Source organism: Scomber scombrus, chromosome 10, assembly GCF_963691925.1.
Source record: "Scomber scombrus chromosome 10, fScoSco1.1, whole genome shotgun sequence".
NCBI lineage: Eukaryota > Metazoa > Chordata > Actinopteri > Scombriformes > Scombridae > Scomber > Scomber scombrus.
The window spans coordinates 9467354-9492857 of record NC_084979.1 but is presented as its reverse complement, the minus strand read 5'-3'; the positions used below and the strand labels follow the sequence as shown (position 1 = coordinate 9492857).

Genomic DNA, 25504 nt, shown 5'->3' with positions numbered 1-25504 from the left:
TTGTAATTGCTTTTTAAGGAATGTTTATGTCTATAAATGCAGCACTTGTCAGAGCAAAGCATCCTGATAGCCCCCCCCCCGGACCTTTTTATTTATTTATTCATTTCCAATACAATTGTTCAGAGAAGTTTATATTGTTATTGCTTTTTGAGGAATAAAATTCAATTGCTGCACATCTGCTACATGTACATTGTATTGTTTACTTCTTTTTAGTACATTTCTTAAGCATGATTTAATTTTGAATTTGTTTTGGGCCAGTTGTTGTTGATTGGGGCAGCCAAGTAATTTGACATATTTGAACTTTTTTTTTTTTTTTAAAGTAACGTAATAGTTACTTTTCCTGGTAATTAATTACTTTAACATTGAAGTAACTCAGTTACTAACTTAGTTACTTTTTGGGAAAAGTAATGACATTTCAAAGTAATGTGCCCAACACTGATCATGTATTTTCGTGAATCTGGTATACTAACACATGATTCTGGTATCCTATCATTGATTTTCGTGCATCTGGTATACTAACACATGGTTCTGGTATCCTATCATGTATTTCGCTCCATCAGCCTCTACTTCCATCCTCACATGCCAAGCCCCACTCAAGCAAACCCTATAGTGTGTGACTACCAGCCCCACTATGGGAACGGTTGTCACAAGTGCACAGAACATATTTCTTTCTTTAAAAAAATGTTCTTGAATTTTCCCTGGATACACATCAACATCAACTTAACAAAGCACAATTGTGAATTTGGTCCAAAACATCCATAGTACAGGCAGATAGAGAAATAAGATGTTTTGTCAGTGGTATGAGTTGAAATACAAGAATACTACGGCTGTCAATAATAACTTGTTAACGCAAATTCATTTTAACTGCACAAATTTTTACCGCACAATTAACGTACGCATGTTGTGTTTGACCCTTGTCCTGGCTCGTAGTTTGGGAGATAAGGAAGTGATGCAGCAGTAATGTTTTGAATGACAAGCAGATATGGATCCTAAAGAAAAGGGTCTTATGAACGGCAAATTCAGCTTCAAAGCCCTGTCGGATGTTCTATTCACAAGACCAAAGTTATTTTCATTTATTGTCGATGTGAACTGGTTTACCACAGAAGCACATCAAGTCTCAACTATCACCTGCCTGCCAAGCATACAGCTGATATGCCTTCTTCACCATCGTGCAGCTACACCCAGCTGCTGGAGGTGCCACTAGGGGGAGTTCTTTTTCTTCTTCTTTCTCGGGAATCTGGTGTGATTAGTCAAAGTGGAGGCTGAATTAATGTTGTCTTCCAGAGAGCTGAAAGGGTGGAAGCGTTTCAAAAGCATGTGCTTTCACATCTGAAAAACACAAGCAGGAAGATCCATAAAAAGGCAAATGATTCCCTGTTGTAAAAGACTTGGTAGACTATTCATATTACAATAGGATATGGACTATTTAGGCTGGTAAATAAATAAAATGGGCTTATCAGAACAGATGGATATTGTATCCGGATAAAGAATATATATAGAGGTCAATTTCTGTTCAATTCATGTCATCTGTGACATCTCAAAATCAACCAAAATTAAAAAAAAAAAAAGCCAAACAAAGCAGAATGTTTAACAGTCTTAGGCTATAAATTATTATTATCCAGTATCTTATTGATTCAACATCAGTGCTCTGTGCCTCCTAAAAGTCTCATGTCAATGCCTCAGCAATCATAGAAAATTCACATTTTACAGGTTGTAAATTTGCCAAAAATTGAATTATTCACGGGATAGATGTTAGATATTGTTTTTTTCAACAAAACCCCCACCCCCATGCTCATGATCCTTGTGGGGCATGGAATAAAGAATAAAGAAGAAGCATTGTGGTTAGGTGCAGTATTATTGAAAATAATTTTTATTTCATTTTATTTTATTTAAGGAAGATGCATCTGTTTATTGATCAAAAAACAGAAGTAGGACCGTTATTGGCTTATAGGTACTGATAGCACCGAGGCCTGACATCTCTATAAAGTCACATCATCACTGAAGGTGTGACATCATCTTCATCACATCTTTATTGTGGCTCAGATATTGTGTCCTTGGCACAAATGAAAGATCTCCTCTCATTACACTTCATGTCGTTGACGTAGTCCCGTCCTATAAGAAGAGGATCAAAGAGGAAAAAGGCATCAGACAAACACTTCAGAGGCTACAGTCCTGTTTGACATTCTCCTCTTTCTGGACTGTCTCAAATTATGTGATGAATAAATAACAAATTGCAATGCTTATTATGAGCAGATTTCATTAAGAGGACAACAGACAAGGATTTTTTTTACCTTTAGAGTTCATCTCCATACAGTGTTCTATTCCTCCAGCATTGTTTGGCTCCCCTTTGAACCAGCCACTGAATTCAAACTTTGAGCCATCACTCCACTTCCACGCACCCTCCTGAAAGAAAAAGCAATGATAATTTGTGTACCAGTGTATTTCAAATGTAAAAAAATCCATGTATGTTTAGCAGTCCAACTATTTTAGGCAGCAACAAAATTCATGTACAAAATATAGAGATCTTATTTATTGGTAAATCACTCACCTTAACTGCATCATAGCCTCCAAGCCAAGTGTCTCTGTCTGTGCCTGTTGCTCTATTAACCATCTCTCTGAGGGCATTGTAATCCTCCGCTGTTTGGATTGAAGCCAGATTCCCACCAAGTTCAATGCAAGTTTTCTAAGGAGGGGACACAAAGTGAGGGGCAATGAAAATAAGAATTATTCATGTAAACAACTTTAAACTTGGGATTTTTTGTCTGAATAATTCTTGAAAAAACATTTTTTAGAGAATATATAAATACATAAATACAATGCCACTGTATTATTGTTGTACCTCAGCATCAGACCAGTCCATCTCAGCAAAGTGAAACATGAAGCAGCGAGAGTCAAACTCAGTCCAACCAGCGGGGCACTTCTCACAACAATGTCCTATAACACAACTGTGATGTTAGAAGATGAATAAATATGATCTAAATATTAATTTGTCCTAGATAAGAAATACATTATTAGAACAGTATCAATCCATTTTTAAAAAAATGGATTGACATCAAGACATCAAGAACTGTTCGTCCTCAATTGTTGTGTCTTGTTCTATACATTGAAATAGAAATATTGGATCATTTTGCAAAATGGATAAACCTTATTGCTCATGTTCTCCAAGCCACCTGTGTGTCCATTAGGGTTTAATCCAATCAAAACCATTTCCCGATTCCCGGGAAATGGGTTTGCGTGCTGTGCGCCAGTAAAATACAACACACCTTATCAATTAACACAACGCACTATGATTACAAAGCGCAAGCATGTTCTTCTGAGTCTTGCCTATGTGGTATGCAGAGGTGGTAAAAGCAATCACATTCTGTACTTAAGTAGAAGTAGGCTACAGATACTTGTGTAAAAAAAAAAGATTGGTAAAAGTAGAAGTACTGATTCAGCTCCTTTACTCAAGTAAAAAGTTTTTTTTTAAAAAGGCTCTGAAATGTATTTAAGTACAAAAGTAAAATGTACCTCTTTTGATAACTCGGCAAAACAGAAAAGGTTCTTGGCACACAAAATAGGAGAGTTGTCCTGCGATTAATGCGATTAACGGCCTAGCATAATGCGTTCATTTTGGTTAATTGCGAAATGACCAGGGTTTAGCTAATGTTATGCCTTTTTGAAAAACGTTGATTTCCCGGGATTTAAATATGTCTTATTTTCGGGAAACATATTAATCCCTGCTGTCCATATACACCAGTGCCTCTGTTTTTGTCTTGGACGTCTCGGAGCACAGGACAGCACATTTGGTCAAGGCAGCGCGTCTTTCCTTGGACAACATGACTAACAACTTTGATAACTTATTTTTCTCTTCTTCTTCTTTGAGATAGTCACACAGTTCTAGGCTCAGGGGATCCTACGTGTTTATTTCACTCGTATAGTGTGAGCAGTGAAGTTGCAGCAGACCGTTGGACAGTGCAGCGTGAGCATATAAATCGTGAGCCCAGACCTTGCATCGCGAGCGATATACTTGTACTGTATGAACTGCTATTTAAAAAATGTGGCTCCGAAATCGCACAGTGTATGACTGGCTTTACTGTGGGGACGAGCCTTCATGTGCGTGCAGCGTGCACAGCAGGTTCCTCTGTGGTGAGGGGCTTAGAAGGTAGGACTGCAGCTCAGCAGAGAGGAAGAAGGAGGGACCTGGAGGCTGTACTCATTCAAATGTTCTGGCTAAATCCACTTTTTCTCTCATAACTACAGAATGCAGCTTTAAATATGTGTACTTAGTTACTCTTAGGTACACTGACTAAGAAGGAGGTAGTTCTCCATGCCTGTAGCTTGTGAAAATTAATTGAGAAACAAGCCTATACATTTTGTCCCCCAGAAAAGTCTGTTTTATGAGCTGCTGTCCAACGGGCATCTTTTAAATCTTAACTCGAAAGAAAAAGAAGTACCAACCTGGTTTTGTACATTTTGCCTGTGAATATAAAGAACACATTATTAGAGATTGACTAAACTTGGAAGAACTGAAATGCACATTGAAAGGATTATTTTTCACTGTAATCTTTTCACTTGTCTGTACTGGCTGCAAAGAGATTTTCAATGTAAGTGATGGGTACAAAAATCCAGTACTTGTTTCATGCAATAATTCATTCTTAAGTTTAGTTAAGTTAAAATAATGCTTCAGCAGTCTGACTTCCCTCTTTGCTTTGACTGCTTTGACAGACAGAATCCATGTTAGATACCCACACACCATAGTTTTTTATTCATAGTTGAGTGTCAAATTGATTAATAATAATAATTTTACCCAAATAAGCTTTTCTGTACTGTGTTTAGTGGGTATTCAGCCGTATGCTTTCCTAGCACTTAACATTTCTAAGTACCCACCCCAAGACTAGCAAATTAAGATTTGTTTTAAAAAATGTTTTGTAGAGCTGTCATAGTATGAAAGGTTAATGTTAGAAGCTGTAACTAATGTATTAAAAAGAAAAAAACTATCTTTCTATAAGAAATATTACTTACACTCGCTTCAGCCCCCAGTCCACTGGTCAGACAGAGGAGCACAATGATGTAAAGACTGGATGCCATCTGGGTTAAGATCAGAAATCAGAAATACACAAAAATATATCTATCAAATACAAAATAAAATGTTGAGTAGATTGAGAATCTTCTGTAAAACTGATGCTGTAAATGCAGAAAATGAAACCCTTACCTTGCTGATGATTAGTTGAGGTTGCACTTACAACAGCAGGTAGTAGAATGTCTTGGAAAGTCTTGCACAGTCTTTATATACGTTCTCTAGCTGCTTTGTCATCTGCAGATCTATCATATTTCCACAGCCTTGTGTAAAGGTTAGTTCATTAAACAATGTTAATACAACCAAAAAACGAATCTGTTAATCCAAATCCACACAGATGCTGCTGTTGCGTGATGTTTCCCTAGGGTTTAGGCCCTACTTATGGCAAAAGGATGTTGACAGATCCTTTAAAGTATAAAGGTGCAATATGTAATATATTTACTTTACAAACTAAAAATTGTTTTAAAATAAAAATGATTAAATTGAAATACGAGCTGTTTTTATTTTCCTGGTCAAAAAGGGCTGAGCAGAAATGTAAAAGTGGTTTGATTTCCTTTTCATATTTAGAATAATAAAAAATACAATAAAATCACTGGCAAACAGAAACAAAGATCAATCAATCAATCAATCAATCTTTATTTGTCTATTTGTTTATTTATCTCAAAGCACTTTACACATAGAGCAGGTCTAAACCGTACTCTTCAGGTTTAATTTCAAAGACACCCAACATTTCCACATGAGCAAGCACTTGGCGACAATGGCAAGAAAAAACTTTTAACAGGAAGAAACCTCAGGCAGAACCAGGCTCAAAGTGGGCGGCCATCTGCCTCGACCGGTTGGGGTAGAGAGGAGAGAGAAGGATAGGAGAAAGAAGCACATTGAAAATCAACATTGAAGCTAGTAGGTCCGGGACTGGAATCTGTCATCCGGATGTCTACAGGCCCAGATTACCTGTGAGACGAGAAAGCACAGACAACTCCGGGTTAATGGATATAGATGGACGAGAGAGAGAAAGAGGAGGAGAGAGGAGCTTAGTGCATCATGGGAGTCCCCCGGCAGTCTAAGCCTATAGCAGCATAAACTAGGAGCTGGTCCAGGACAGGCCTGGCCGGCCCTAACTATAAGCTTTATCAAAAAGGAAAGTTTTAAGCCTACTCTTAAACGTAGAGAGGGTGTCTGCCCCCCGGACTGAATCTGGGAGATGGTTCCATAGGAGAGGAGCCTGATAACTGAAGGCTCTGCCTCCCACTATAATTTTAGAGATACTAGGAACCACAAATAGGCCTGCATGCTGGGAGCGCAGTGTTCTGGTAGGTACATAAGGTACTATAAGCTATTTAAGATATGATGGAGCCTGATCTTTAAGAGCTTTGAAGGGAGGGATAAGGATTTTAAATTCAATTCTAGATTTTAAGGGAGTAATATGATCTCTCTGTCTAGTTTTTGTCAGAACGCGTGCAGCTGCATTCTGGACCAGCTGGAGAGTCTTTAAAGAATTATTAGGACAGCCTGATAATAATGAATTACAATAATCAAGCCTAGAAGTAACAAATGCATGGACTAATTTTTCAGCATTATTTTGAGACAGGATGTGTCTGATTTTTGCAATATTACGCAGATGAAAAAAGGCAGTCCTAGAATTAAAGGACAAATCCTGATCAAATATAAGTCCTAGGTTCCTTACAGTGGTGCTGGAGGCCAGAGTAATGCCATCCAGAGTAGGACCCGCTTTCTCATATTCTGAGACTGGATGTTGTCATCAAGGCAAGAGTGCAATTGATACAAATAATCCTGGCCATGGTGGGGAAAAGTAGTTATTTAAGGATTTCTTTTTTCATTGTCAACAAATCCTCCATTTATGAAGTTGATAATGTTTAGTTTTTGTTTTAACTTTTTCAGTGTCATTTCATCCTACTTAGATTTAATGTTTTATGGTTTTTAAAACACTGATTAATGTTATTGTGGAATAGAAGATACGTTTAAAAAAGAAAAGAAAATGGATAACATCTTTTTCAATGTGCTTTTTACCTTTATTTACAGTGTCTACTGTAATTTACAGTATTTGTTTAGTTTTTTTTCAAATGCCTCTTATTTATGTGGTCTATTAATCATAAAATCCATGTTTCTACTTTTACATCCAAGTCATTTTTATTAATGGAAAGTTAGTTGGACAAAACTAAATATGAATATGCGTGATAAAGGTATGTGTGACTGGTGAAAGTCAACGACTGCTTCCACACCCAAATTGAATATTTACAGTGGTAACTCCCTTAATCCCCAACACGCAAAAGTCGAGACACAAAACCAATATCAGAAATCAACTGAGTGTGATTACAAGTCCTGAACCTGTCACAGTTTTGAGATTATAATCTCCTGTAAATGTCACCAAAGTTCCACCCTTACATCATACTTTGATCATTATTTCCCAAAGACAGTCCATTTTCTTTTTATTTGGCCTTGTTTTTGCCTCACCAAATGAATTACACATCTATGTCTCTAAGATTCTGGAGCTCTGTTGAGATGTTGCTTGTTCACTGACACACATACTTTAAAGGTGCAGAATTTAGTGGCATATAGTAGAATGGACTTGGCAGAAATGGAATGTAATATTCACAAGTATGTTTAAATTAGTGTATAATTTAAAATTTAAATTTAATTAGTGTATAATTAGTGTGTCTTCATCACATTACAATGAGCCCTTTGTATCTACACAAGGAGTGGGTCTTCTTCCACAGAGCATCTTGCACCGCCCAAAAGGTTAACACTGGCTCTAGAGAGATTACATGCTTCGATGGGGATGGCACTCCTCCAGCAGGTCCCAACCCTCCCTTGCCCCCTGGAAGTTTGATTTAAGAGTCTTCAAAAATCTAGTGTGACTCTCAAAGTAAGTTATTACCATGGGGACGAGGGTCAGGCCAGATGGCCGTGTTCTAACATTGTTATACTGGGTGAGGGTGCTGTTGAGCTCCGCCTTGTTACTTCTAAGGAAACACTTCGAGTAGCCCCTAGACCTCAATGCCCTAAAAAGGGTGCGTGTGTTTTTCGGGTGGAAATTTGATTTATGGAACAACATAAAAATGCGGCGTTACTTCTTCAAACCTCACTAGAGCGGTTTTGGCCCGAACAGGCGCTTCTCTCTCTCTCTCTCTACTTTGACATTGATGTAACTCAGTTACTTTTTTGGAGAAGTAATGAGTAACTATAATTAATTACTTTTTCAAAGTAACGTGACCAACACTGATCATGTATTTTCGTGCATCTGGTATACTAACAAGTGGTCCTGTTACCCTATCATGAATTTTTGTGCATCTGGTATAGTGACGTTGTGGTTCTGGTACCCTATCATGTATTTTCGTGAATCTGGTATAGTAATATGTGGTTCTGGTGGTTTTGGTACCCTATCATGTATTTTCGTGCATCTGGTATAGGAACATTGTGGTTCTGGTACCCTATCATGTATTTTCGTGCATCTGGTATAGTAACACGTGGTTCTGGTACCCTATCATGAATTTCGCTCCATCAGCCTCTCCTTCCATCCTCACCTGCCAAGCCCCACTCAAGCAAACCCTCTAGTGTGTGACTACCAGCCCCATTATGGGAACGGTTGTCACAAGTGCACAGAACATATTTCTTTCTTTAAAGGTTTTTTCTTCAATTTTCCCTGTATGCACATCAACATCAAGTTAACAAAGCACAATTGTGAATTTGGTCCAAAACATCCATAGTACAGGCAGATAGAGAAAGAAGATGTTTTGTCAGTGGCATGAGTTGAAATACAAGAATACTACGGCTGTCAATAAAAACTTTTTAAACCAAATTCATTTTAACTGTGCAAGTTTTTACCGCACAATTAACGTACGCATGTTGTGTTTGACCCTTGTCCTGGCTCGTAGTTTGGGAGATAAGGAAGTGATGCAGCAGTAATGTTTTGAATGACAAGCAGATATGGATCCTAAAGAAAAGGGTCTTATGAACGGCAAATTCAGCTTCAAAGCCCTGCCAGATGTTCTATTCACAAGACCAAAGTTATTTTCATTTATTGTCGATGTGAACTGATTTACCACAGAAGCACATCGAGTCTCAACTATCACCTGCTGGCCAAGCACACAGCTGATATGCCTTCTTCACCATTGCAGCTACACCCAGCTGCTGGAGGTGCAACTAGGGGGAGTTCTTTTTCTTCTTCTTTCTCGGGAGTCTGGTGAGTTTGGTCAAAGTGGAGGCTGAATTAATGTTGTCTTCCAGAGAGCTGAAAGGGTGGAAGCGTTTCAAAAGCATGTGCTTTCACATTTGAAAAACACAAGCAGTAAAATCCATAAAAAGGCAAATGTTGCAAAATACTCTGTAGACTATTCATATTACAAAAGGACTATTTAGGCTGGTAAATAAATACATAAATTAGGCTAATCAGAGCAGATTGATATTGTATCCAGATAAAGAATATTTCTGTTCAATTCATGTCATCTGTGACATCTCAAAATCAACCAGAATTAAAACAAAAGCCGAACAAAGGTGAATATTTAACAGTCTTAGGCTATAAATTATTGTAATCCAAAATCTCATTGATTCAACATCAGTGCTCTGTGCCTCCTAAAAGTCTCATGTCAACACCTCAGCAGTCATAGAAAATTCACATTTTACAGGTTGTAAATTTGCCTAAAAATGAATTATTCACCGGATAGATGTTAGATATTGGTTTTTCCAACAAGACCTGGAGCCTGTTTCAGGAAGCAGGTTTAACTAACTCTGAGTTAAAACCTTAACTCTAGGTTGACCGACTCTGAGCTGTCAAGCTGTCAAACTGAGTTTTCGGTTTCAGAACAAGTGTTAACAGTTAGTTCAATCAACTCTGAGTCAAAGTAACTCTTAGTGAAGCTTTTGCATGAGGAGATACCAAGCCCTCATCAATGGAGCAAAGATAACATGATTCACCATGGCAACAGGTGAAACAAAGGGCTCAGTCCTCCTACTTCTCCACAGTGGAATTAGAAATATTAATGAATGCATGCAGATAATGAGTATATACTTAAGAAAAAAAGCAATACAGTAGCAGCAGCAAAAGAACATGAGTTGGTGTGGCAGAAAATTACCAATGTGTGAGTATTAATGAAAAAAAAAGAAGTTTTGTCTCGAGTGTTACTTATTCAACATTTATATTCTGTGTATGTGTTTGTGCGTGGCACATTTAATATTCATGCAGACCCCAACAGGTGCAAAACGCAGGCTTACTTGGCAGCAACTGAATATGAAATATAAAAATATAGCTCAAACAAGTCAGGTATACTTTCATTACAAGTAATTGTGATGTTGTTTAGCCTGCCCTCATTAAACAGCATTCAGTGGCATATTTCAGTAGTTAGTGAAATCTTCAAAGCAAAAAAGAAAGTCAATTTTTCAGCTACCCAAACACTGCCAGTAGCTATTTAATAATGATATTTGAAAACAACACCTAAATGCCTTTCACACTACCAAAGTGTAAACGTTTCAGTGCAAGAGTCACATTTCTTTTTTCTTAATAAAAAAAAAAAAAAAAGATTTATGTTTGGGCACTTTCACCTTAATTTAACATTAGCTGGTATAGAGGTTGACAGGAAACAAGGAGAGAAAAAGAGGGGAAAGACCTGCAGAAATCGCAGGTCCTCGCTGGAATCGAACCAAAGACACTGTCATTACGAGGCATGCGCAGTAACCACTTGGCTATCAATAACTTTCAAATCTTACGTGTCTGACAGCCTCACAGACGGTTGCCTTGGTAACATGCTCAGCCTCACAGATGTTACATATAAAACTACCATTGGCAAAGAAAAAAACAAAGTGCAACACAAAGAACTTGTTCTGAACTGAGAGCATGTGTCGATGTGTCGTACAGACGATACGAGGGCTGAGAATATTGTTCAGATAAATGATCGATTGTAGGCCTACAGCAAAACGGAAACACTCAAATAGAAAATCATTAAAGAATGATAAAACATCCCAGCGGGGTCTGATCACCCTCTGACGGAGATTTCTGCTTCGTATTTGTGCTTCAATATTAACTAACTCTTTAAGAAATGTCTGACAGCTCCTTCAGTCTGCAGGATTCAGTTAAAAAGGAGAAAAAAACTCAGGGTTAGTTGAAGAAAACCTGTCAGCGAGCAGGTTAGGTTCACGGAGTATGTTGCCAGGGTAATTGACTCAGAGTTAAGCTGAACTGGCTTTGTGAAACCGAAAAACCAGAGTTTCCCTCATCTCAGGGTTAACTAACTGAGAGTTTTCACTAAACCTGCTTTCTGAAACGGGCCCCTGGACGCAACATAAACCATGTGGCAATGAAATTGGTTCTTTTGGTTATGTGGCGCCATCTGGCGGTAAAATCAGTAAGTCACAGTCTGATTTAAGAAGATATCTAAAACAAGAGGGTGTGTCTACAGAAATACATCAATGACAGGACTATCGGTGTGCTAAAGATAAATGCAGAGATGTGTATGCCTGTGTGAGAAAAGAGAGAGAGTTTTATAAGTTATTTCTCTGTGGTAGTTTGTGGCTAACAGAAAGCTAATTTTTCTGAAGAAAAAGTAGACCTGACAAAAAAGCAGAAGAGACACAATCAAGTTGTATTTATAAAAAATCAAAAGAGAAGATAAGTTCAACGTTTCATTGCATGGCGTTATAAAGTCTCCTGCCAGTTGCTGCCGCCTCCTGGCCTTTAATCCTGAACCAGCTCTTTACACAGTCCAGTAGCTACACATACGCTGTATCATCCATATCATCCCAGATCAGATCTATATGAGTTGTTAAATTGCTGTTATCAGCTTAGGAAAGAATGAACTCTACCATATGACATGCATGAGAAATGAGCAATATTTACATCTAATAATAAACTCAATACGACTTACGGTCATAAATCTTTTGGTTTCCAACACAACCACTAACCTACTGTGCCAGGGAGACATGTCTGGACTGGAATGAGTTGGTGTGCCCTATATCTTTAGTCCCCAATTACATGCATTTCCAAAAAATTCAGAAATGGCTATTTGTCTGTAATTGGAACTCACTATGATCTTGGGTGGTCTCAACCCACCAAATTGTGCGTTACCAATACAGCCACAAACCTAACAGACATCTCTGGATTGCACTGTGTTGTTGTGCCCTATTTTTATAATCCCCAATTACGGGCATTACCAAATAAATTCTAATTAGAATTCACTATAACCTTGGGTGGTCTCAGACCACCAACCTTCTGCTTTCAAACACAACAACCAAATTCCTGAGCCACAGAGACATGTTTAGACTGGATTGAGTTGGTGTGCCCTATATTTTTAATGCCCAGTTACATTAATTACCAAAAACTTGAAATGGTAAATGGCAATTGACCCACAGTTTTGTTGAATGAGCTGGTGAGGAAGTACATTTATTCAGTAGTTATAGTTTTATGTTTTAATTAATAAACAAAGTATTTTATTACGACCAACAAGAGGATAAATGCACTATTGAAGACCAACTGAACATCTGACACAGGCAGACATCAATTACACTAACGTGTAATAGAAAAATGGAAACTAAAAACCGTAACTACAGCATTTTGATAAATCCATGTAAAACATTCACCTAATCTTTCAAGTTACATACTTTTTAAAATGCAGGTCCCATAGATACCATGATTATTTACAAAATGTACATCACATAGTACCAACAAACAAATATTAATGACATATTTACACTTCATGTTGACAACACAAATGAAGAAATAAATAAAGCACACAGCTTAACTTCATGTTCATGTGTTTGTCCACATAATTCAAGATGACATCATGATAATTTCTAATTCAATTGAATCCATTTGAAAAACATTCAGAAAATAAAATGGACAGCCTGTTCGTTATGTTTGCTACATAAAGCTACTGGCTAACAGAAGTTGTAACATGGACCAAAGCTGCTAAATAACTCGTTTGTAGTGAAGACATTTTAAATCACAACCCCAACAGTTCCCACGGAACAAAACAAGTATTTTCTTTTTATGCAATCACATCATCAAGGAAGAAAATGGAGTAACTCTTGAAGTCCAGGATAAAAGGCATTGTCATTATAGCAGTGTGCCATACTGTACAAGCCAGTCAGCATTCAAGAGATAATCTGTAACTTAGGAAAAATTGGATAGAGATGCATAAAAAGGCAAAGACATTTAGTGTTAGAGACATGCATCTCTGTTCACAGTATTCATCAATAAAGACTAAGGTCATTGTCCTGTCTCCTTTAGTGTGTATGTGAATATGCCTGATGGTCAATGAAGGCAGGAGTACAGGTGGCCACAGTGATTCTGTTTTCTGCTCTCAAGGCTGTAGCAGCAGCATTTGCCTGAAGGAAATAAAACTACTGAGTTTAGCATGCAATGAATGTAAGAGGAGTACGCCAAAGAACCTGTCCCACAGTAATTTCACTAAAAGCCAATTGTGTAACATTGACCCAACTTTAATCTGTAACTATTAAATATCTTTAGTGCAAAAAGGCTGTAGCCTAACTCCAGCAGGACACAAAAGGAGCCATTTAAGCTTGACAGTCTATAAATACTTAGTTCTTCCTAACCTGCCATGTTCTATTTACTGGTGGTGATCTTGTCTAGTCCTGGCCACGAAGGGATGTAGTAACGCGGCAAAGTGCCTTCCATGAGTCTTTCCATCCATAACCCCAGCCGGTCCAGTTTGTGGTGGATTTGCAGGGTGGACATGCTGCGTGACCGGTTGGATTTCCGTGGTGGGTGTTCGTCACGGGAACTGGACCTTGACCTTCCCCCTGAATTGCCTCCTTCATCCTCAGATGACTTACTTTCAAGATCTTCACCAGTGTAGACAGGCTTAAATAGACACAGGTATTTCTTGTGGCCATTAAGTGCCAGCACATAGCCGGTGTAGTCTATTTTGTTGTTGCCCCTGTCATCCTCGTCTGTATCGATGTGCATGGAGTCCTGGGCGTATTCTAGCAGTGTGTTTATCCACTCACCGTGCTTGTCGATATTCAGGAAGGAGAAGTGTAGCGTCAGGCTCCTAGGAGAGGGTTAAAAGAAGTATCAAACATAATAATTTAATACACACAAAAATGTTTCTTAAAAAACTCATAATGGACTTTACTTGTTCCACACAGAGGAGGGGTAATGTATAGCTTACCCTGTGAAAGAGTAAACCTCTTTGGCAAACTTGCTGAGGAGGATGTTCTTGGAGGTGTCAGTGAGCACCAGCACTATGTTCATGTGTCCTGGCCTCAACTTCACCAGGTTGCTCAAGTAAGTGATATCCGTCAGCTCCGTCACCTCAACAAAATTCTTCTTGGGAGGGCGACTACAATCGATAGCAAAAAGGAAGAGCTAAAAACATGCCTCAAACATGTCATGCTAAGGCAGACCACACCTTAAATCCTGCACTGAGTAAATTATTATTATGTAAATCTCAAAGTGTAGTCTTGCCTTGAAGTACTCCCAGTCCCTGGTGACCCATTTTCTACTTTCATTCCATCCTTTGCCTTTGGTTTTGTCTGTTTATCTTCACTTGAGTCACTGAAAAGACACAAAAAAAAGTTAGCACTCCTTCTTTTTCTCTTATCTAAAGCTTTCTTTATACTCTGTCTTACATAAATCCCAGGAAAAGGTGATGTTGGTATAGCTACATTTTTGGTTGTCAAAATAAAAAAGTGAGACACATTTATGGTTAATAACCCACCTGAAGGCTTGTATGACCACAGTTCCAAACAAGATGAACAGGGCAGAGAAGATGAGGGACAGAAGAGGCATCATCTCACGCCTGCAAGTCATTACAGATGTGTGAATGCAACAACCATTTCATTTGCATCTCAAAAGTGTCTTTCCATTACAGGTGAAAGGAAGCTTATTTGCAAATTTAATACTATTGCGAGGCATATGAAGAATTCCTTAACTGAATCTTAAACTTAGCTTCGGGCAGAATAAAAAGTAATACATTCGATTTCCACGTACCAGTTGTTATGCAGAATATCATCAATGACTTCGGAGAGGTAATCGTAAGATGCATAGATCCATCGGATAACAAACATCTACAGAGTGAGAGTATTACATTTAGTAACAGGACTGGTGGTGGATATATAATTGTATTTGGTTATGAGATTAAAATTAATGTTCCCCTTGCCACTACTTGCACTGTTTAAGGCTTTGTTCAAACCCATTATTTTACTCAAAGACAACATACAGAGGCAAACTCGTTGTTCAGCTCAGGTAGCATGGCGTCATGGATGAGGATGGATGGGTCCTTCTGAAGACGCTCCAACTCCTCCAGGAGACACTGCTTGTCTTCCTCACTGCCGTTCCAGGCAGTCACTGGCTTGAACATGGCTTTCCCTGCAGCATTACGCCTCTCCAGGATCACAACCTGCACACACAGCCAAACATATACAAACAGAAAATTGCATAGTGAGAGATAATACCCAACAAGGGGAAGAATTCAAAGGGGCAGTCCATCTTGTTTATGGAAGCATGACATTTTTTTTTTTAAAGTGACCCTTTACTGTGGACAGGCAGTGAACACTACAATGAGACAGTTCCAGAGAGAAAACAGAATTTGAATGTCCCATTTTATTTTATTTTTTCTTAATTAAACCTTTTTGTGTTTGTTTTTGTTGCATTTTGTTCCATATCATTACGTTGAGCTGGCAACTGTAGCTGTTGAACTGGACATGTATTAGTGTACCTGGGGTGGTGACAGTGCACTGTCCTTGTTCTGCATGAGGATGTCACAAAGTGGTTGCTGTAGCCGTTGGTACACATAAGCAAATCTCACAACTTCTTTCATATTGGCAGAGGCAAATGAGAGAAATGCCTGGTTCCCATATGAAAATGTCTCCTCGTCTCCTGTGATCAGCAGGACACAGTATCTGATGGGAGGACAGACCATACAGTAAGATAGTATATACAAAATACATATTTTAAAATACCTCTGTGATTTGATTTTTTTTTAAAAATACAATAAAAATATTCTATTTGGTTTGATGTTTCAGTTTTATCCTACTTATCAGGTTTGAACATTCAAGCCCAGGTTCTCTTACTTCCTGCGTCTGTGAAACTGCTTGACAGGACAGAGCTCATCAAAGAGCTTCTGATTAACCAGCCTTGGCGCAAGGAGAAATTTGTTGTTTAACATGAACTCATCAATAATTTGCTTCTTCATTCCTTTAGCCTGCAGAGAAAAAACATAGCAATGTAGAAAAAGGAGGATCGATTAAATGAAAACAGGAAAAACAAGTTCATTGTAACTTAAGGTAACAGTGAATAATTGAATCTAACTGGTTGGAAATAAATCAGAAATACTTTCTTTCCTTAAGCTCCCTATTGCGTGATTTACCTGTATAATATCAGCTGGCTTGTCTGTGTTCTCTTTGAACACCAACATGGTTGGTGCATATGTGTTGATATTGAACTGTTTCTGCAGATTGGCAGTCTCTGAAAGGCCCTGGTCCACATAGCCAAACTGCAAGTAGTCCTTATAAGCAAAAGCTGTTAGCTGTATAAATGGAAAGATACATTATTTACATGTTTAGGTTAGTAATGCAATATCTGTCAGTGGCACCTAAGGTACATTTCACATAAAATATGGCAAGACAGGTGCTCACTTTGTATAGTAGAGGAACTACAGGCACTTGGTCAAACAGAAGAACATGTGGCTTGTTGAGCTCATGCCAGCTGTTCAAGAACTGCAGATCATTCTTGTCAGTTACCTAAAATATAGAAAATGCAACATTTTTTATTGATTTTGAATGTTGTTACCAATTCATTTATCTGTGCATGCATTATTAATCAGTTTATCTTTGTTACATTTTCATAAAAGGCTGAAATTAAGTCGACTTTTATTCATCATGAAACAGATATTTACCCGCTCCACAAGTCTCTGAGGAAGAAGGTCTTCCACAAACTGCCTCAGGTGCTCCTTCGCTACAGCATAATGGAAAAATGTCACTTTGCCATTGATTACTCCGAGTATTGATGGGGTGCGATGAGCACCAAGGTGATTGGCTAACCGTCGCTCATAGCCAACATCTACCACACCTATTCCAACACCTGCAAAGACAGGATAGCCACAAACACACACATACATGTTAACCTCTTCAAATCACCTTAAACAGTTTCATACTGTAGAATCCAGAGGTGAACTCTCAATGATTGCTACGTTCATTCCACACCTAGATTCTCCATCTCCTGCACCACCTCTTTCCACACGGGCTCAATGTGGATGCAGCTGAAACACCAGTCAGAGGTGATCTTTATCAGGTACGGTCTCTTGTAGCTGTCAGGCACCACGTCGTTGACATACTGGTTGAAGTGCAATGTGTACTTGCTGTCAGCAAAGTCCCTGTGGTTCTTGCTATTGAAAGGAAAATTGAAGAAGGACTCGTCAAAGTAAAAGCTGTCGTGGCGTTGACCGTAGCGACCACCTCCGTATGGCTGGGTGTCATCAGTCTGCCCATAATGGTCATAATTGGCACGCTTGTCTTCATTGGACAAGATCTAGATGGTGAACGAAACAAGTATACAGTTACTGGTTGTTATATAGCAACTATAACACATAATACAAAAGGTTTCACATCAGTTGCACAATGAATTCCATTCTAATAAATCACTAACCTCATATGATTTGGTGATCTTGATAAACATGTCCTCAGCACCTGGATTTTTGTTTTTGTCAGGATGCCTTGAGAAGAAGATGATCATTAATTCAGTTGTTGTAATTCTCTTCACTGTTGTACTCACTGGAAAATCATTTGTCATGACAGTACTTTACAAAAAAGTTGGTGTGGTGAAAATATTTACCATTCTTTTGCCAGGCGCTTGTAGACTTTCTTGATTTCGGCCTGGCTTGCACTCCTGGTTACTCCTAAGATTTTGTATGGGTCCATCTCAGGCCCAGCATGGGCTGCTCCTGTCAGCAACACTGAGAGGACCACCACCAGAGCCAACGGCAGAGACATCTTTGACCCTGCCATCACCGTTACCTTTGAGACATCAGGAGGTCCGTCACCACCAAACTAAAGTGGATTTAATCTGCGGATGTTAAGAGCTGAAATCATGTCACAGCTGTATCTGGTGTACAAATCAAGCACAGCCTTTCCACCATACTGACGTTAGCCTTGTAATGCTAATGATGCACAATTATTATGACAAGCGAGAAGCTAAGCAGAGTGAAAATGCTACAAGTAATACAGCAACAGATTATACAATATTATAACCATGCTGACATGTCACTGGGGTGTGGTGTTACCGTTATTCATCGAGGATAAAAACGTTCACGCAGTTTTTTCATTACTGACGGTCGCTCGGTTGCGGCTAGCGGCGGCTACATTCCCAGACACCTGAAGCAAACACATCACTGGTGACGGTATGGATGCTCGGCTTCTTGGCTGACGCTGATCTCAAGAGACAGTGAAATGCGAAGGGTGTGTATGTGCAGCAGCATCCCACTGCTCCAGCCGAGGAACCTGCTGCTGAGAGCAGGAGCGTGTAGGAGGCGCCCGGTGTCAAAAGTCGTGTTGGGAGTTTGAGTATTCCGTGACACCTTAACCTATCCTTCCCTATCCTATCCAATACTATCCTCTCCGATACTATCCTCTCCGATACTATCCTATCCTATCCTATTCTATCCTATCCTTCGTTAGTGTTTGTGTGTGTGTTCGTTTTAATGTTCGCCGCGCCGCTGTTTATTAGTGTGGGCGGTGCGTGGTAAATAAAATCAGTCACCCCCCCCCCCCCCCCCCCCTCTCTCTCAGTGGACCAATCACAGGCAATGATGATGTAAACAAGGAAGTGGAGAACGCAACCGAGCACAAACAAGCGAAATGAAAAGGAAACTTCTAATACTTCCCATTCAGTTTGACAAAGTTTTGACAAACGAGTGAGCCATTGCTGACATTTATCGATATTGACTGACTCTTTTTTTTTTTTTAAACGTGAACGTTACACCATTACAGCTTTTTACTGTGCTCCTCGCTCGGTGTTGTTAGTATTGAATGGACAATGGAAGAAATACACAAGAAGCTTCTTCAGCGTAATAGGACCAGTCTTGTGAAAGACTTGGACCCATCAAAACTCTATGATGGCCTGCTTGAAAAAGGAGTTTTTACCCAAGACATGGTCGATGAGATAAAGGTAGGGCGGCTGTGTATTTCACGGTGTCGAGGTTCGTGTTTGTGGGATGGTTGAACGCTCAGAGCAACACTTAATGTGACGCTGTGTCTTCTGTCAGAGCTCAGGGACCAGGCGCGATCAGGCCAGACAATTAGTCCGGGACTTAGAGACCCGTGGGAGCCGGGCCTTTCCCTTATTTCTGGAGTGCCTTCAGGAGACAGGTCAGCACAGTTTGGCAGGGCTCCTCCTAAATGCTGCACCGCCAGCTGTTCAGCTCCAGCCTTCAACACCCACCCAGGCTGTGCGCCCTGTTGTCCAGCCTCTACCAGTTTGTAAGTGTGTGGTGCTGTGCTGTCTCTTTGCATCAGGCATTTATCGTTTATAACTACTAATACTTTGCTGCAATGCATTTCTCCTTGTTTCTCTAATAGATTCTCCAATGGATGTTGATAAGCAAAGGAAAGATGTTGCCCCTGTCTATCCAATACAGAGACCCACTACTACTCCCAGTCCATGTAAGCTATGGGTTTAATTTACATTTGTGTTGATAGTCGGGTTAGTTTCTTGATATTTAACACATACTGATGCTTTTGTCTCAGCACCGGAGAGGGAGTACTTAAGACCAAGGCCACAAGGCAGGACACGGCGGGACAGCATTCAGGTATTTATTATGCACTTTACAACCAACAGAAAGCCAATTCAGTATTAGGGTATGAACATACAACACAAATTCTGCTTTGTTTCCATATTTACATTATGCCTCTTTCTTTTGCTTTTGTATTTTAGAACTATAAAATGGATGCGACCCCATGTGGACACTGTCTCATCATAAACAACGTGGACTTTGAAGAGCAGAGCAGCTTGAACAATCGCAAAGGGTCCAACATAGACTGCGACAAGCTGGAGAGAAGATTCAAGGCACTCAACTTCGATGTGAAAGTGAGGACTAACCTGAAACAACGAGTAAGAATCAGTTCTTCTTTTTGTGCGTCTGAAACCGTTTATAAAACTTTGAGCTCATATGTGTGAAGGTAACAACAACATTATCTCCACATTTCAGCAAATCAAACATGAACTGTCGGCGTTGTCTAAGAAGGACCATTCCCAGTATGACTGCTGTTTGGTCATCATGCTGTCCCATGGGACTGAGGTAAGATGTCCTTTTTTTCTTCCACATTGCAATCCACATGGATTGTAATCAAGATAGCAATAAAAGTTGCTGCATCGTGTGCAGATTACTACACACCTTCGGAATTGATATTATACCAGCTATTAAAGGTGCCCCTTTAACCACCGATTTTATACATAAAGTTTCCTCATCATCTCTTGTGACTCTGGAGGAGTTTGATCAAAGTTTGAGACTTTACATTTATAACAGAAAGCCTATATTAAAAAGCAGAACCAGGTTGTTTTTGTTAGACACAGGCATGGGCACCTAGAGATGGTTGAATAAACAAAACACTATAAACTTGTATAATGGGAAGTGTATAATCTAGTGGTTGGGGGCCTTCACTTATTTTAGGCATTAAAGGTCAGGATATCTCCACCTCTCACGCTTTCAATAAGGCAATTTTGTTTTTAGTGCAGTACCAAATAGCTGGAATACCCTTTCAATGAAATGTCCGCTTTTGTGTCCGCAGAGGCTACAGTCGTAAAATGTATTCTGTCCGCTGGTTTTGTAGTGAAATCCTACGAGAGTTTAGATCCAGATGAATGCTAAGACCTAAGGTATGCTCATATCTACTGTACAGGTGAGCCACAGCCGCTTCCCTGGTGCTGTGTATGGTGTGGACGGACAGCATGTCACAGTGCAGTACATCACAAACTACCTCAATGGCCAGAATTGTCCATCTTTACAAGGCAAACCCAAACTTTTCTTCATTCAGGCCTGTGGAGGAGGTAGCTAACCTTGAAGTAATAATATCATTTGTAAAATGGATAATTCAACAGACTATGTCAGAGGTTACACATGCACTTGTGGTATCATAGGGAAATGTTTGCTTTTGTCCTTGAGGTGAAAAAGACACAGGCTTTGAGGTGTCCCCCGATGAGTCTCAACCACCCATTGGTGGAGCAGATGACCAGACGGATGCCATTCCGATGTCCTCCAGCAGCGACTCTCTCAGCATGTCTGATGAACCGGATGCCAGAGCCACACTGCCCACCCCGAGTGACATTCTGGTGTCCTACTCTACATTTCCCGGTAGGTTTTGGTTAATAATACCACAGTTTTTCCAGATGCGAGTCACAGAAATTGATAGACTTGACTTGCTATGTCTATTGGTCTTCCTAATGCCTCTGTGACAAATACAGGTTACGTGTCTTGGAGAGACACTCAGGCGGGTTCCTGGTATGTCGAGACTCTGGACCGCATCCTTGAGGAAAATGCTACTACCGATGACTTAGTCACAATGTTGATGATGGTGAGCTTCTCTTGTTACTACATACTGTACCAGTGAAATTAGCTGGCTATGCATATTGAATCCCGTTGAAGATTTGTGATTTCAACATACACACATCTGATTATTGACTGCTCGTTTTTCAGGTGAACAATGAAGTCGCCCAAAACTCTGCAAAGGGGCTCTACAAGCAAATGCCTGGTTCCTTTAACTTTCTCCGCAAACTTCTCTACTTTAAAACTCAATGATTTGAGTTGACAAAACTCTGTTCAACCCTCAGGGAATGTTGGTCTATTTAATGTCCATACAGCATGACTGTGACAGTGATTTATTCTGATTATGTCTTGATACAGTTGAAAGATGTATGCTACATTTTGGCTGTGCTTTTACTGATACAATTGTATTTGTATTGTTTGTCATGTCTTACTGTGTTTTTAAATCAGGGTACTTTTCTAAATGAACTCTTTAGGAATATACAGTATGTCATGTTGAAAAGGAAATATTTCCATACTGTTAAAATGTTGTTCACATTAGTTTTTCTTTATTTTGGTGTCTTATAGACACATTTCAATTGTCAGTTTTCAATAGGACATAATCAACATACTGTTCAATTTGTACTCTGCAAAGTGATTTAAAAGACATTTTCTTTGGTGACTTCTATTTTAAGTCTGTTTAAAACAGGGATCTTGCTGATATACTGGGATTTTGTGGCATTTTTTTGGTGAAAAAAAGAGGGAAAAAAATACTTTCCATTGACTAGATATGACCCAGATATCCTAGTCAAATGGAAGAAAGGGGGAGAAACAATCAGTTTGTCCTCTATGTAATGTACTCCATAGGTGTCGATTCCCCACAGGGAACGGAAGCATTTCATATTCTTTTGCTGATCTATTGCTGATTATCACAACTGTTTTCTACAGCTGTATAGTCCAGCTTTAGTTGCCTACACACACACTGTGCTATAATCACTAATGTAATACACAGCAATGCCCAAGGTGAGAGTGAGTCATCTAAATCTAATCATGTAAAATTTAATCAGATTGCAAGCACAGCAACACAGCTGAAAGTAAGTTAAACTTACTAGTTAACCATTACATTGTGAAGTCCTGTCCAGCTCTAATAAACCTGTCTATCAGTTGTGACATACAGCAATATAATAAACTCAACCATATTTTTTAAGAACTTACTTTCAAAGTTTATTCAACTCTCCACCCAATGAAGACCCAGCAGTAGTGCTGACAGCACTTAAACCTCCCTGAAAGTCAGAGGAAAAATTATACCTTTTATAGTAGTTATTTCATTATGTTGTTCTGAGCGTTATTATAGATTTTTATATATTATTATATATTGTCATGCCAATATTGCTGCACATGCTGCCACAAAGTTACAATATCTGAGGCTGAGAGTAATCACAAGCTAAAAAGTCAATATTACTAAATTCAGATGACATGAGATTTCACAGACACCTTCAAGTCTTTTATTTCTCTCCACTACCACCAGGGGTCTCTGGGAAATGAATGGTATGTTTGTATTTCACTCACATCAATATTCAGTTTCAAACTTAACTCTAATGTCTTTAACTGCAAATAATTAAATAACTCTGAAACAAACCGTTTGGACATCACCATGATGTGTCCCATACCAAATAGTAGTCTGTATGTATTTGGGAGACTTTTACATAACAACATTGGGAGTCCCTTTGTTGTAATACCTCAGTTAGTCATTCATGAGATCTTTAAATGACACTAAAATATATTTAAACAAAATAATTACTGAATTTGAGTGCAATGGCATAACTATAATAATATAATCTGAATAACTGTCAGAAAAAAGTTTTGAATTGTATTTGTAAGTCACAAGGTATTGGCCCCAGGCAACAGATGGAAAGTATAATTGAGGTTAGGTACAGGTACAAGTAGATTTGTAGATAACCTGCGATACAACAACATGTTGCTTTCTCATTCTGAGTTTGGAGCTGGTACTTACTCTACTTTGTTCCTACATTATCACCAAAATGTTGGCTTGGAGTAATAAGGCATTTGGCTGCAATGGACTTGTTTTCTTCCCTCAGACCAGTGTTGTTTTTGACAAACCATTGCATACCAACATGCCTCACCTCCGGACATGCATGAGCCAACAGAAGATTTCTGTCGACTGCACTTATAGCTCACATTTTGTTGAATATTAATGCCAGTTGTTTCCAGTCCAGATGAAAAAAAACATTGTGTCCTCAGGACTCCTGAATTTGTTTTTCCTATACTGGCTTAGCCTCCTCTAAGATGAGTCCTTGACAACACACTCTCTCTCTCTCTCTCTCTCTCTCTCTCTCTCTCTCTCTCTCTCTCTCTCTCTCTCTCTCTCTCTCTCTCTCTCTCTCTCTCTCTCTCTCTCTCTCTCTCTCTCTCTCTCTCTCTCTCTCTCTCTCTCTCTCTCTCTCTCTCTCTCTCTCTCTCTCTCTCTCTCTCTCTCTGTGTCTCTGTCTCTGTCTCTTTCTCTCTCTCTCTCTCTCTCTCTCTCTCTCTCTCTCTCTCTCTCGCTCTCTCTCTTTTGCTTTTACTGGAGACTATGAGGCTGCATTCCTATCCTTTCTCTTGGGATTGTCTTGTTTTTCTTTTATGAAATTGTAACCAGTTTAATATGAGCACTTGGACTCAGGCTTGGGTTTATTTTGCACAACAGGTGCAGGACTTTCCCAGATCCACATGAATAAATACTGAGCGTGTCTGTTCCCACCATTACTCTCACTGATCACCTACTACTGAAACCATGCTCTGCTTCAGCACCACACTCTGTGAGTATACTGATTATTAAATAACAATTACTTGGCTTTATATAAATGTAGGTAGTATATTTCAGATTGTGATTTGTTTTTTTCAGATTAAGAAGCAGGATCACTTTGTCATATAGTTAATTTTTAACAGTCAGTTTTGTTTTCATGGTTGGTGAAGACCAAGTTTGATAGTGGTGTTTCTTTTTCTTTTCTTTTTCAGTGCTGGCAGCAACTTGTCTGCTTGTTAGTGGAGGTAAATATCTGCGTGTGTGTGTGTGCATATGGTATGAAGATACTTTATTTACAGTAGGTGCGTCATTGACTTAAACTAATCCATATGTGGGGTTTTTTGGTGGCCCCACAGAGACAACTACCACCTGTGGGGGCAACCATGTTCATCGCCTGAGCTGTGGTATGACTCTACTAAAATGTTTCTGACCACAACATTTATTCTTGCTTTTATGAGTTGGTTTTGCTTTTATCATCTGACTAAACTATTAGGGCATAAAATAGTTCTAAATATTACTGGTTTTTTTCTACATTAAGAAGAATTTCATGTGTGTTATGTGAACAGGGTCTGTTTCTGTAATAAACTGAATTTTCTTCAGTATAATTAAAGGTTATTATTGATGCAAGTGAAAAAATGTTTACTTTGAAGAAGTAAATCAGGGTTGTGATTGTCTATTTCAAACAAATAATTATGACAAAATGAATGAATCATTATGTACTTAGGAACTTGAGTCAGTTTTTCCATAGTGCACCACCTAAAAGTCTCTGCACATTCAACATCTGCACATTATTCATCAATTTTTTAAAAATCTCTCAAAATGTTTCTAATTTATTTCTTTAACCTTTTGCTGATTTCTCCATCATCAAACAGATATTGGAGTGATCCGTGTTCAGACAGCATTGTACGGACGTGAAGACAGTGAGACCTGCATCGAGGGAAAACCCCAGGAGCAGATTTCTAATAGGGAGTGCTCACTGTCGGGCGCAGTGGATGTCCTGAAGTCCAGGTACGCACAAAAATTGGGCTTCCCCTCTAGTTACCTGTGTGTTCACATACAGTATGTTCAGTTAATCTGTTTAGTGAGATGACATGGTTAAGGATCACAGATTGGCTCCCAGGATGCAAAGAAAACACCTTGAATCACTTCCCACTG

At 39.1% G+C, this 25504-nt stretch overlaps 4 protein-coding genes across 5 annotated transcripts in view; 2 read left to right on the top strand and 2 right to left on the bottom strand.

The window, feature by feature from the left end:
- Positions 1-2029: 2029 nt before the first annotated feature.
- Positions 2030-3995, bottom strand: LOC133987189 (galactose-specific lectin nattectin-like). Its single transcript, XM_062426476.1, has 5 exons — positions 3989-3995; positions 2840-2934; positions 2549-2683; positions 2292-2403; positions 2030-2112 (listed from the first exon to the last, which is right to left on the bottom strand). Exons 1-5 carry the CDS (start codon positions 3993-3995, stop codon positions 2030-2032), a joined length of 432 nt encoding a protein of 143 aa, XP_062282460.1.
- An 8491-nt stretch (positions 3996-12486) lies between these two features.
- dnajc16 (DnaJ (Hsp40) homolog, subfamily C, member 16) lies at positions 12487-18034 on the bottom strand. The gene is made up of 14 exons (XM_062427351.1): positions 17862-18034; positions 17676-17742; positions 17234-17558; positions 16927-17111; positions 16667-16771; positions 16399-16557; positions 16103-16233; positions 15748-15931; positions 15250-15429; positions 15021-15097; positions 14749-14829; positions 14496-14585; positions 14200-14370; positions 12487-14079 (listed from the first exon to the last, which is right to left on the bottom strand). Exons 1-14 carry the CDS (start codon positions 18032-18034, stop codon positions 13632-13634), a joined length of 2376 nt encoding a protein of 791 aa, XP_062283335.1. The 3' UTR covers positions 12487-13631.
- Positions 18035-18846: 812 nt separating this feature from the next.
- Positions 18847-23025, top strand: casp9 (caspase 9, apoptosis-related cysteine peptidase). Its single transcript, XM_062426841.1, has 10 exons — positions 18847-19193; positions 19291-19504; positions 19604-19687; positions 19772-19833; positions 19959-20135; positions 20233-20322; positions 20924-21071; positions 21187-21375; positions 21486-21595; positions 21718-23025. Exons 1-10 carry the CDS (start codon positions 19062-19064, stop codon positions 21817-21819), a joined length of 1308 nt encoding a protein of 435 aa, XP_062282825.1. The 5' UTR covers positions 18847-19061; the 3' UTR covers positions 21820-23025.
- A 1256-nt stretch (positions 23026-24281) lies between these two features.
- LOC133987421 (L-rhamnose-binding lectin SML-like) overlaps positions 24282-25504 on the top strand; it is a 277548-nt gene continuing 276325 nt past the window's right edge. Inside the window, exons 1-4 of one of the 2 annotated variants that reach the window (XM_062426788.1) lie at positions 24282-24362; positions 24562-24594; positions 24706-24753; positions 25222-25357. In XM_062426788.1, the coding sequence (XP_062282772.1) occupies positions 24338-24362; positions 24562-24594; positions 24706-24753; positions 25222-25357 (242 nt within the window). In that variant the 5' untranslated portion in view covers positions 24282-24337. The remainder of the gene's footprint in view (positions 24363-24561; positions 24595-24705; positions 24754-25221; positions 25358-25504) is intronic. The other variant, XM_062426787.1, reaches the window with a different exon arrangement.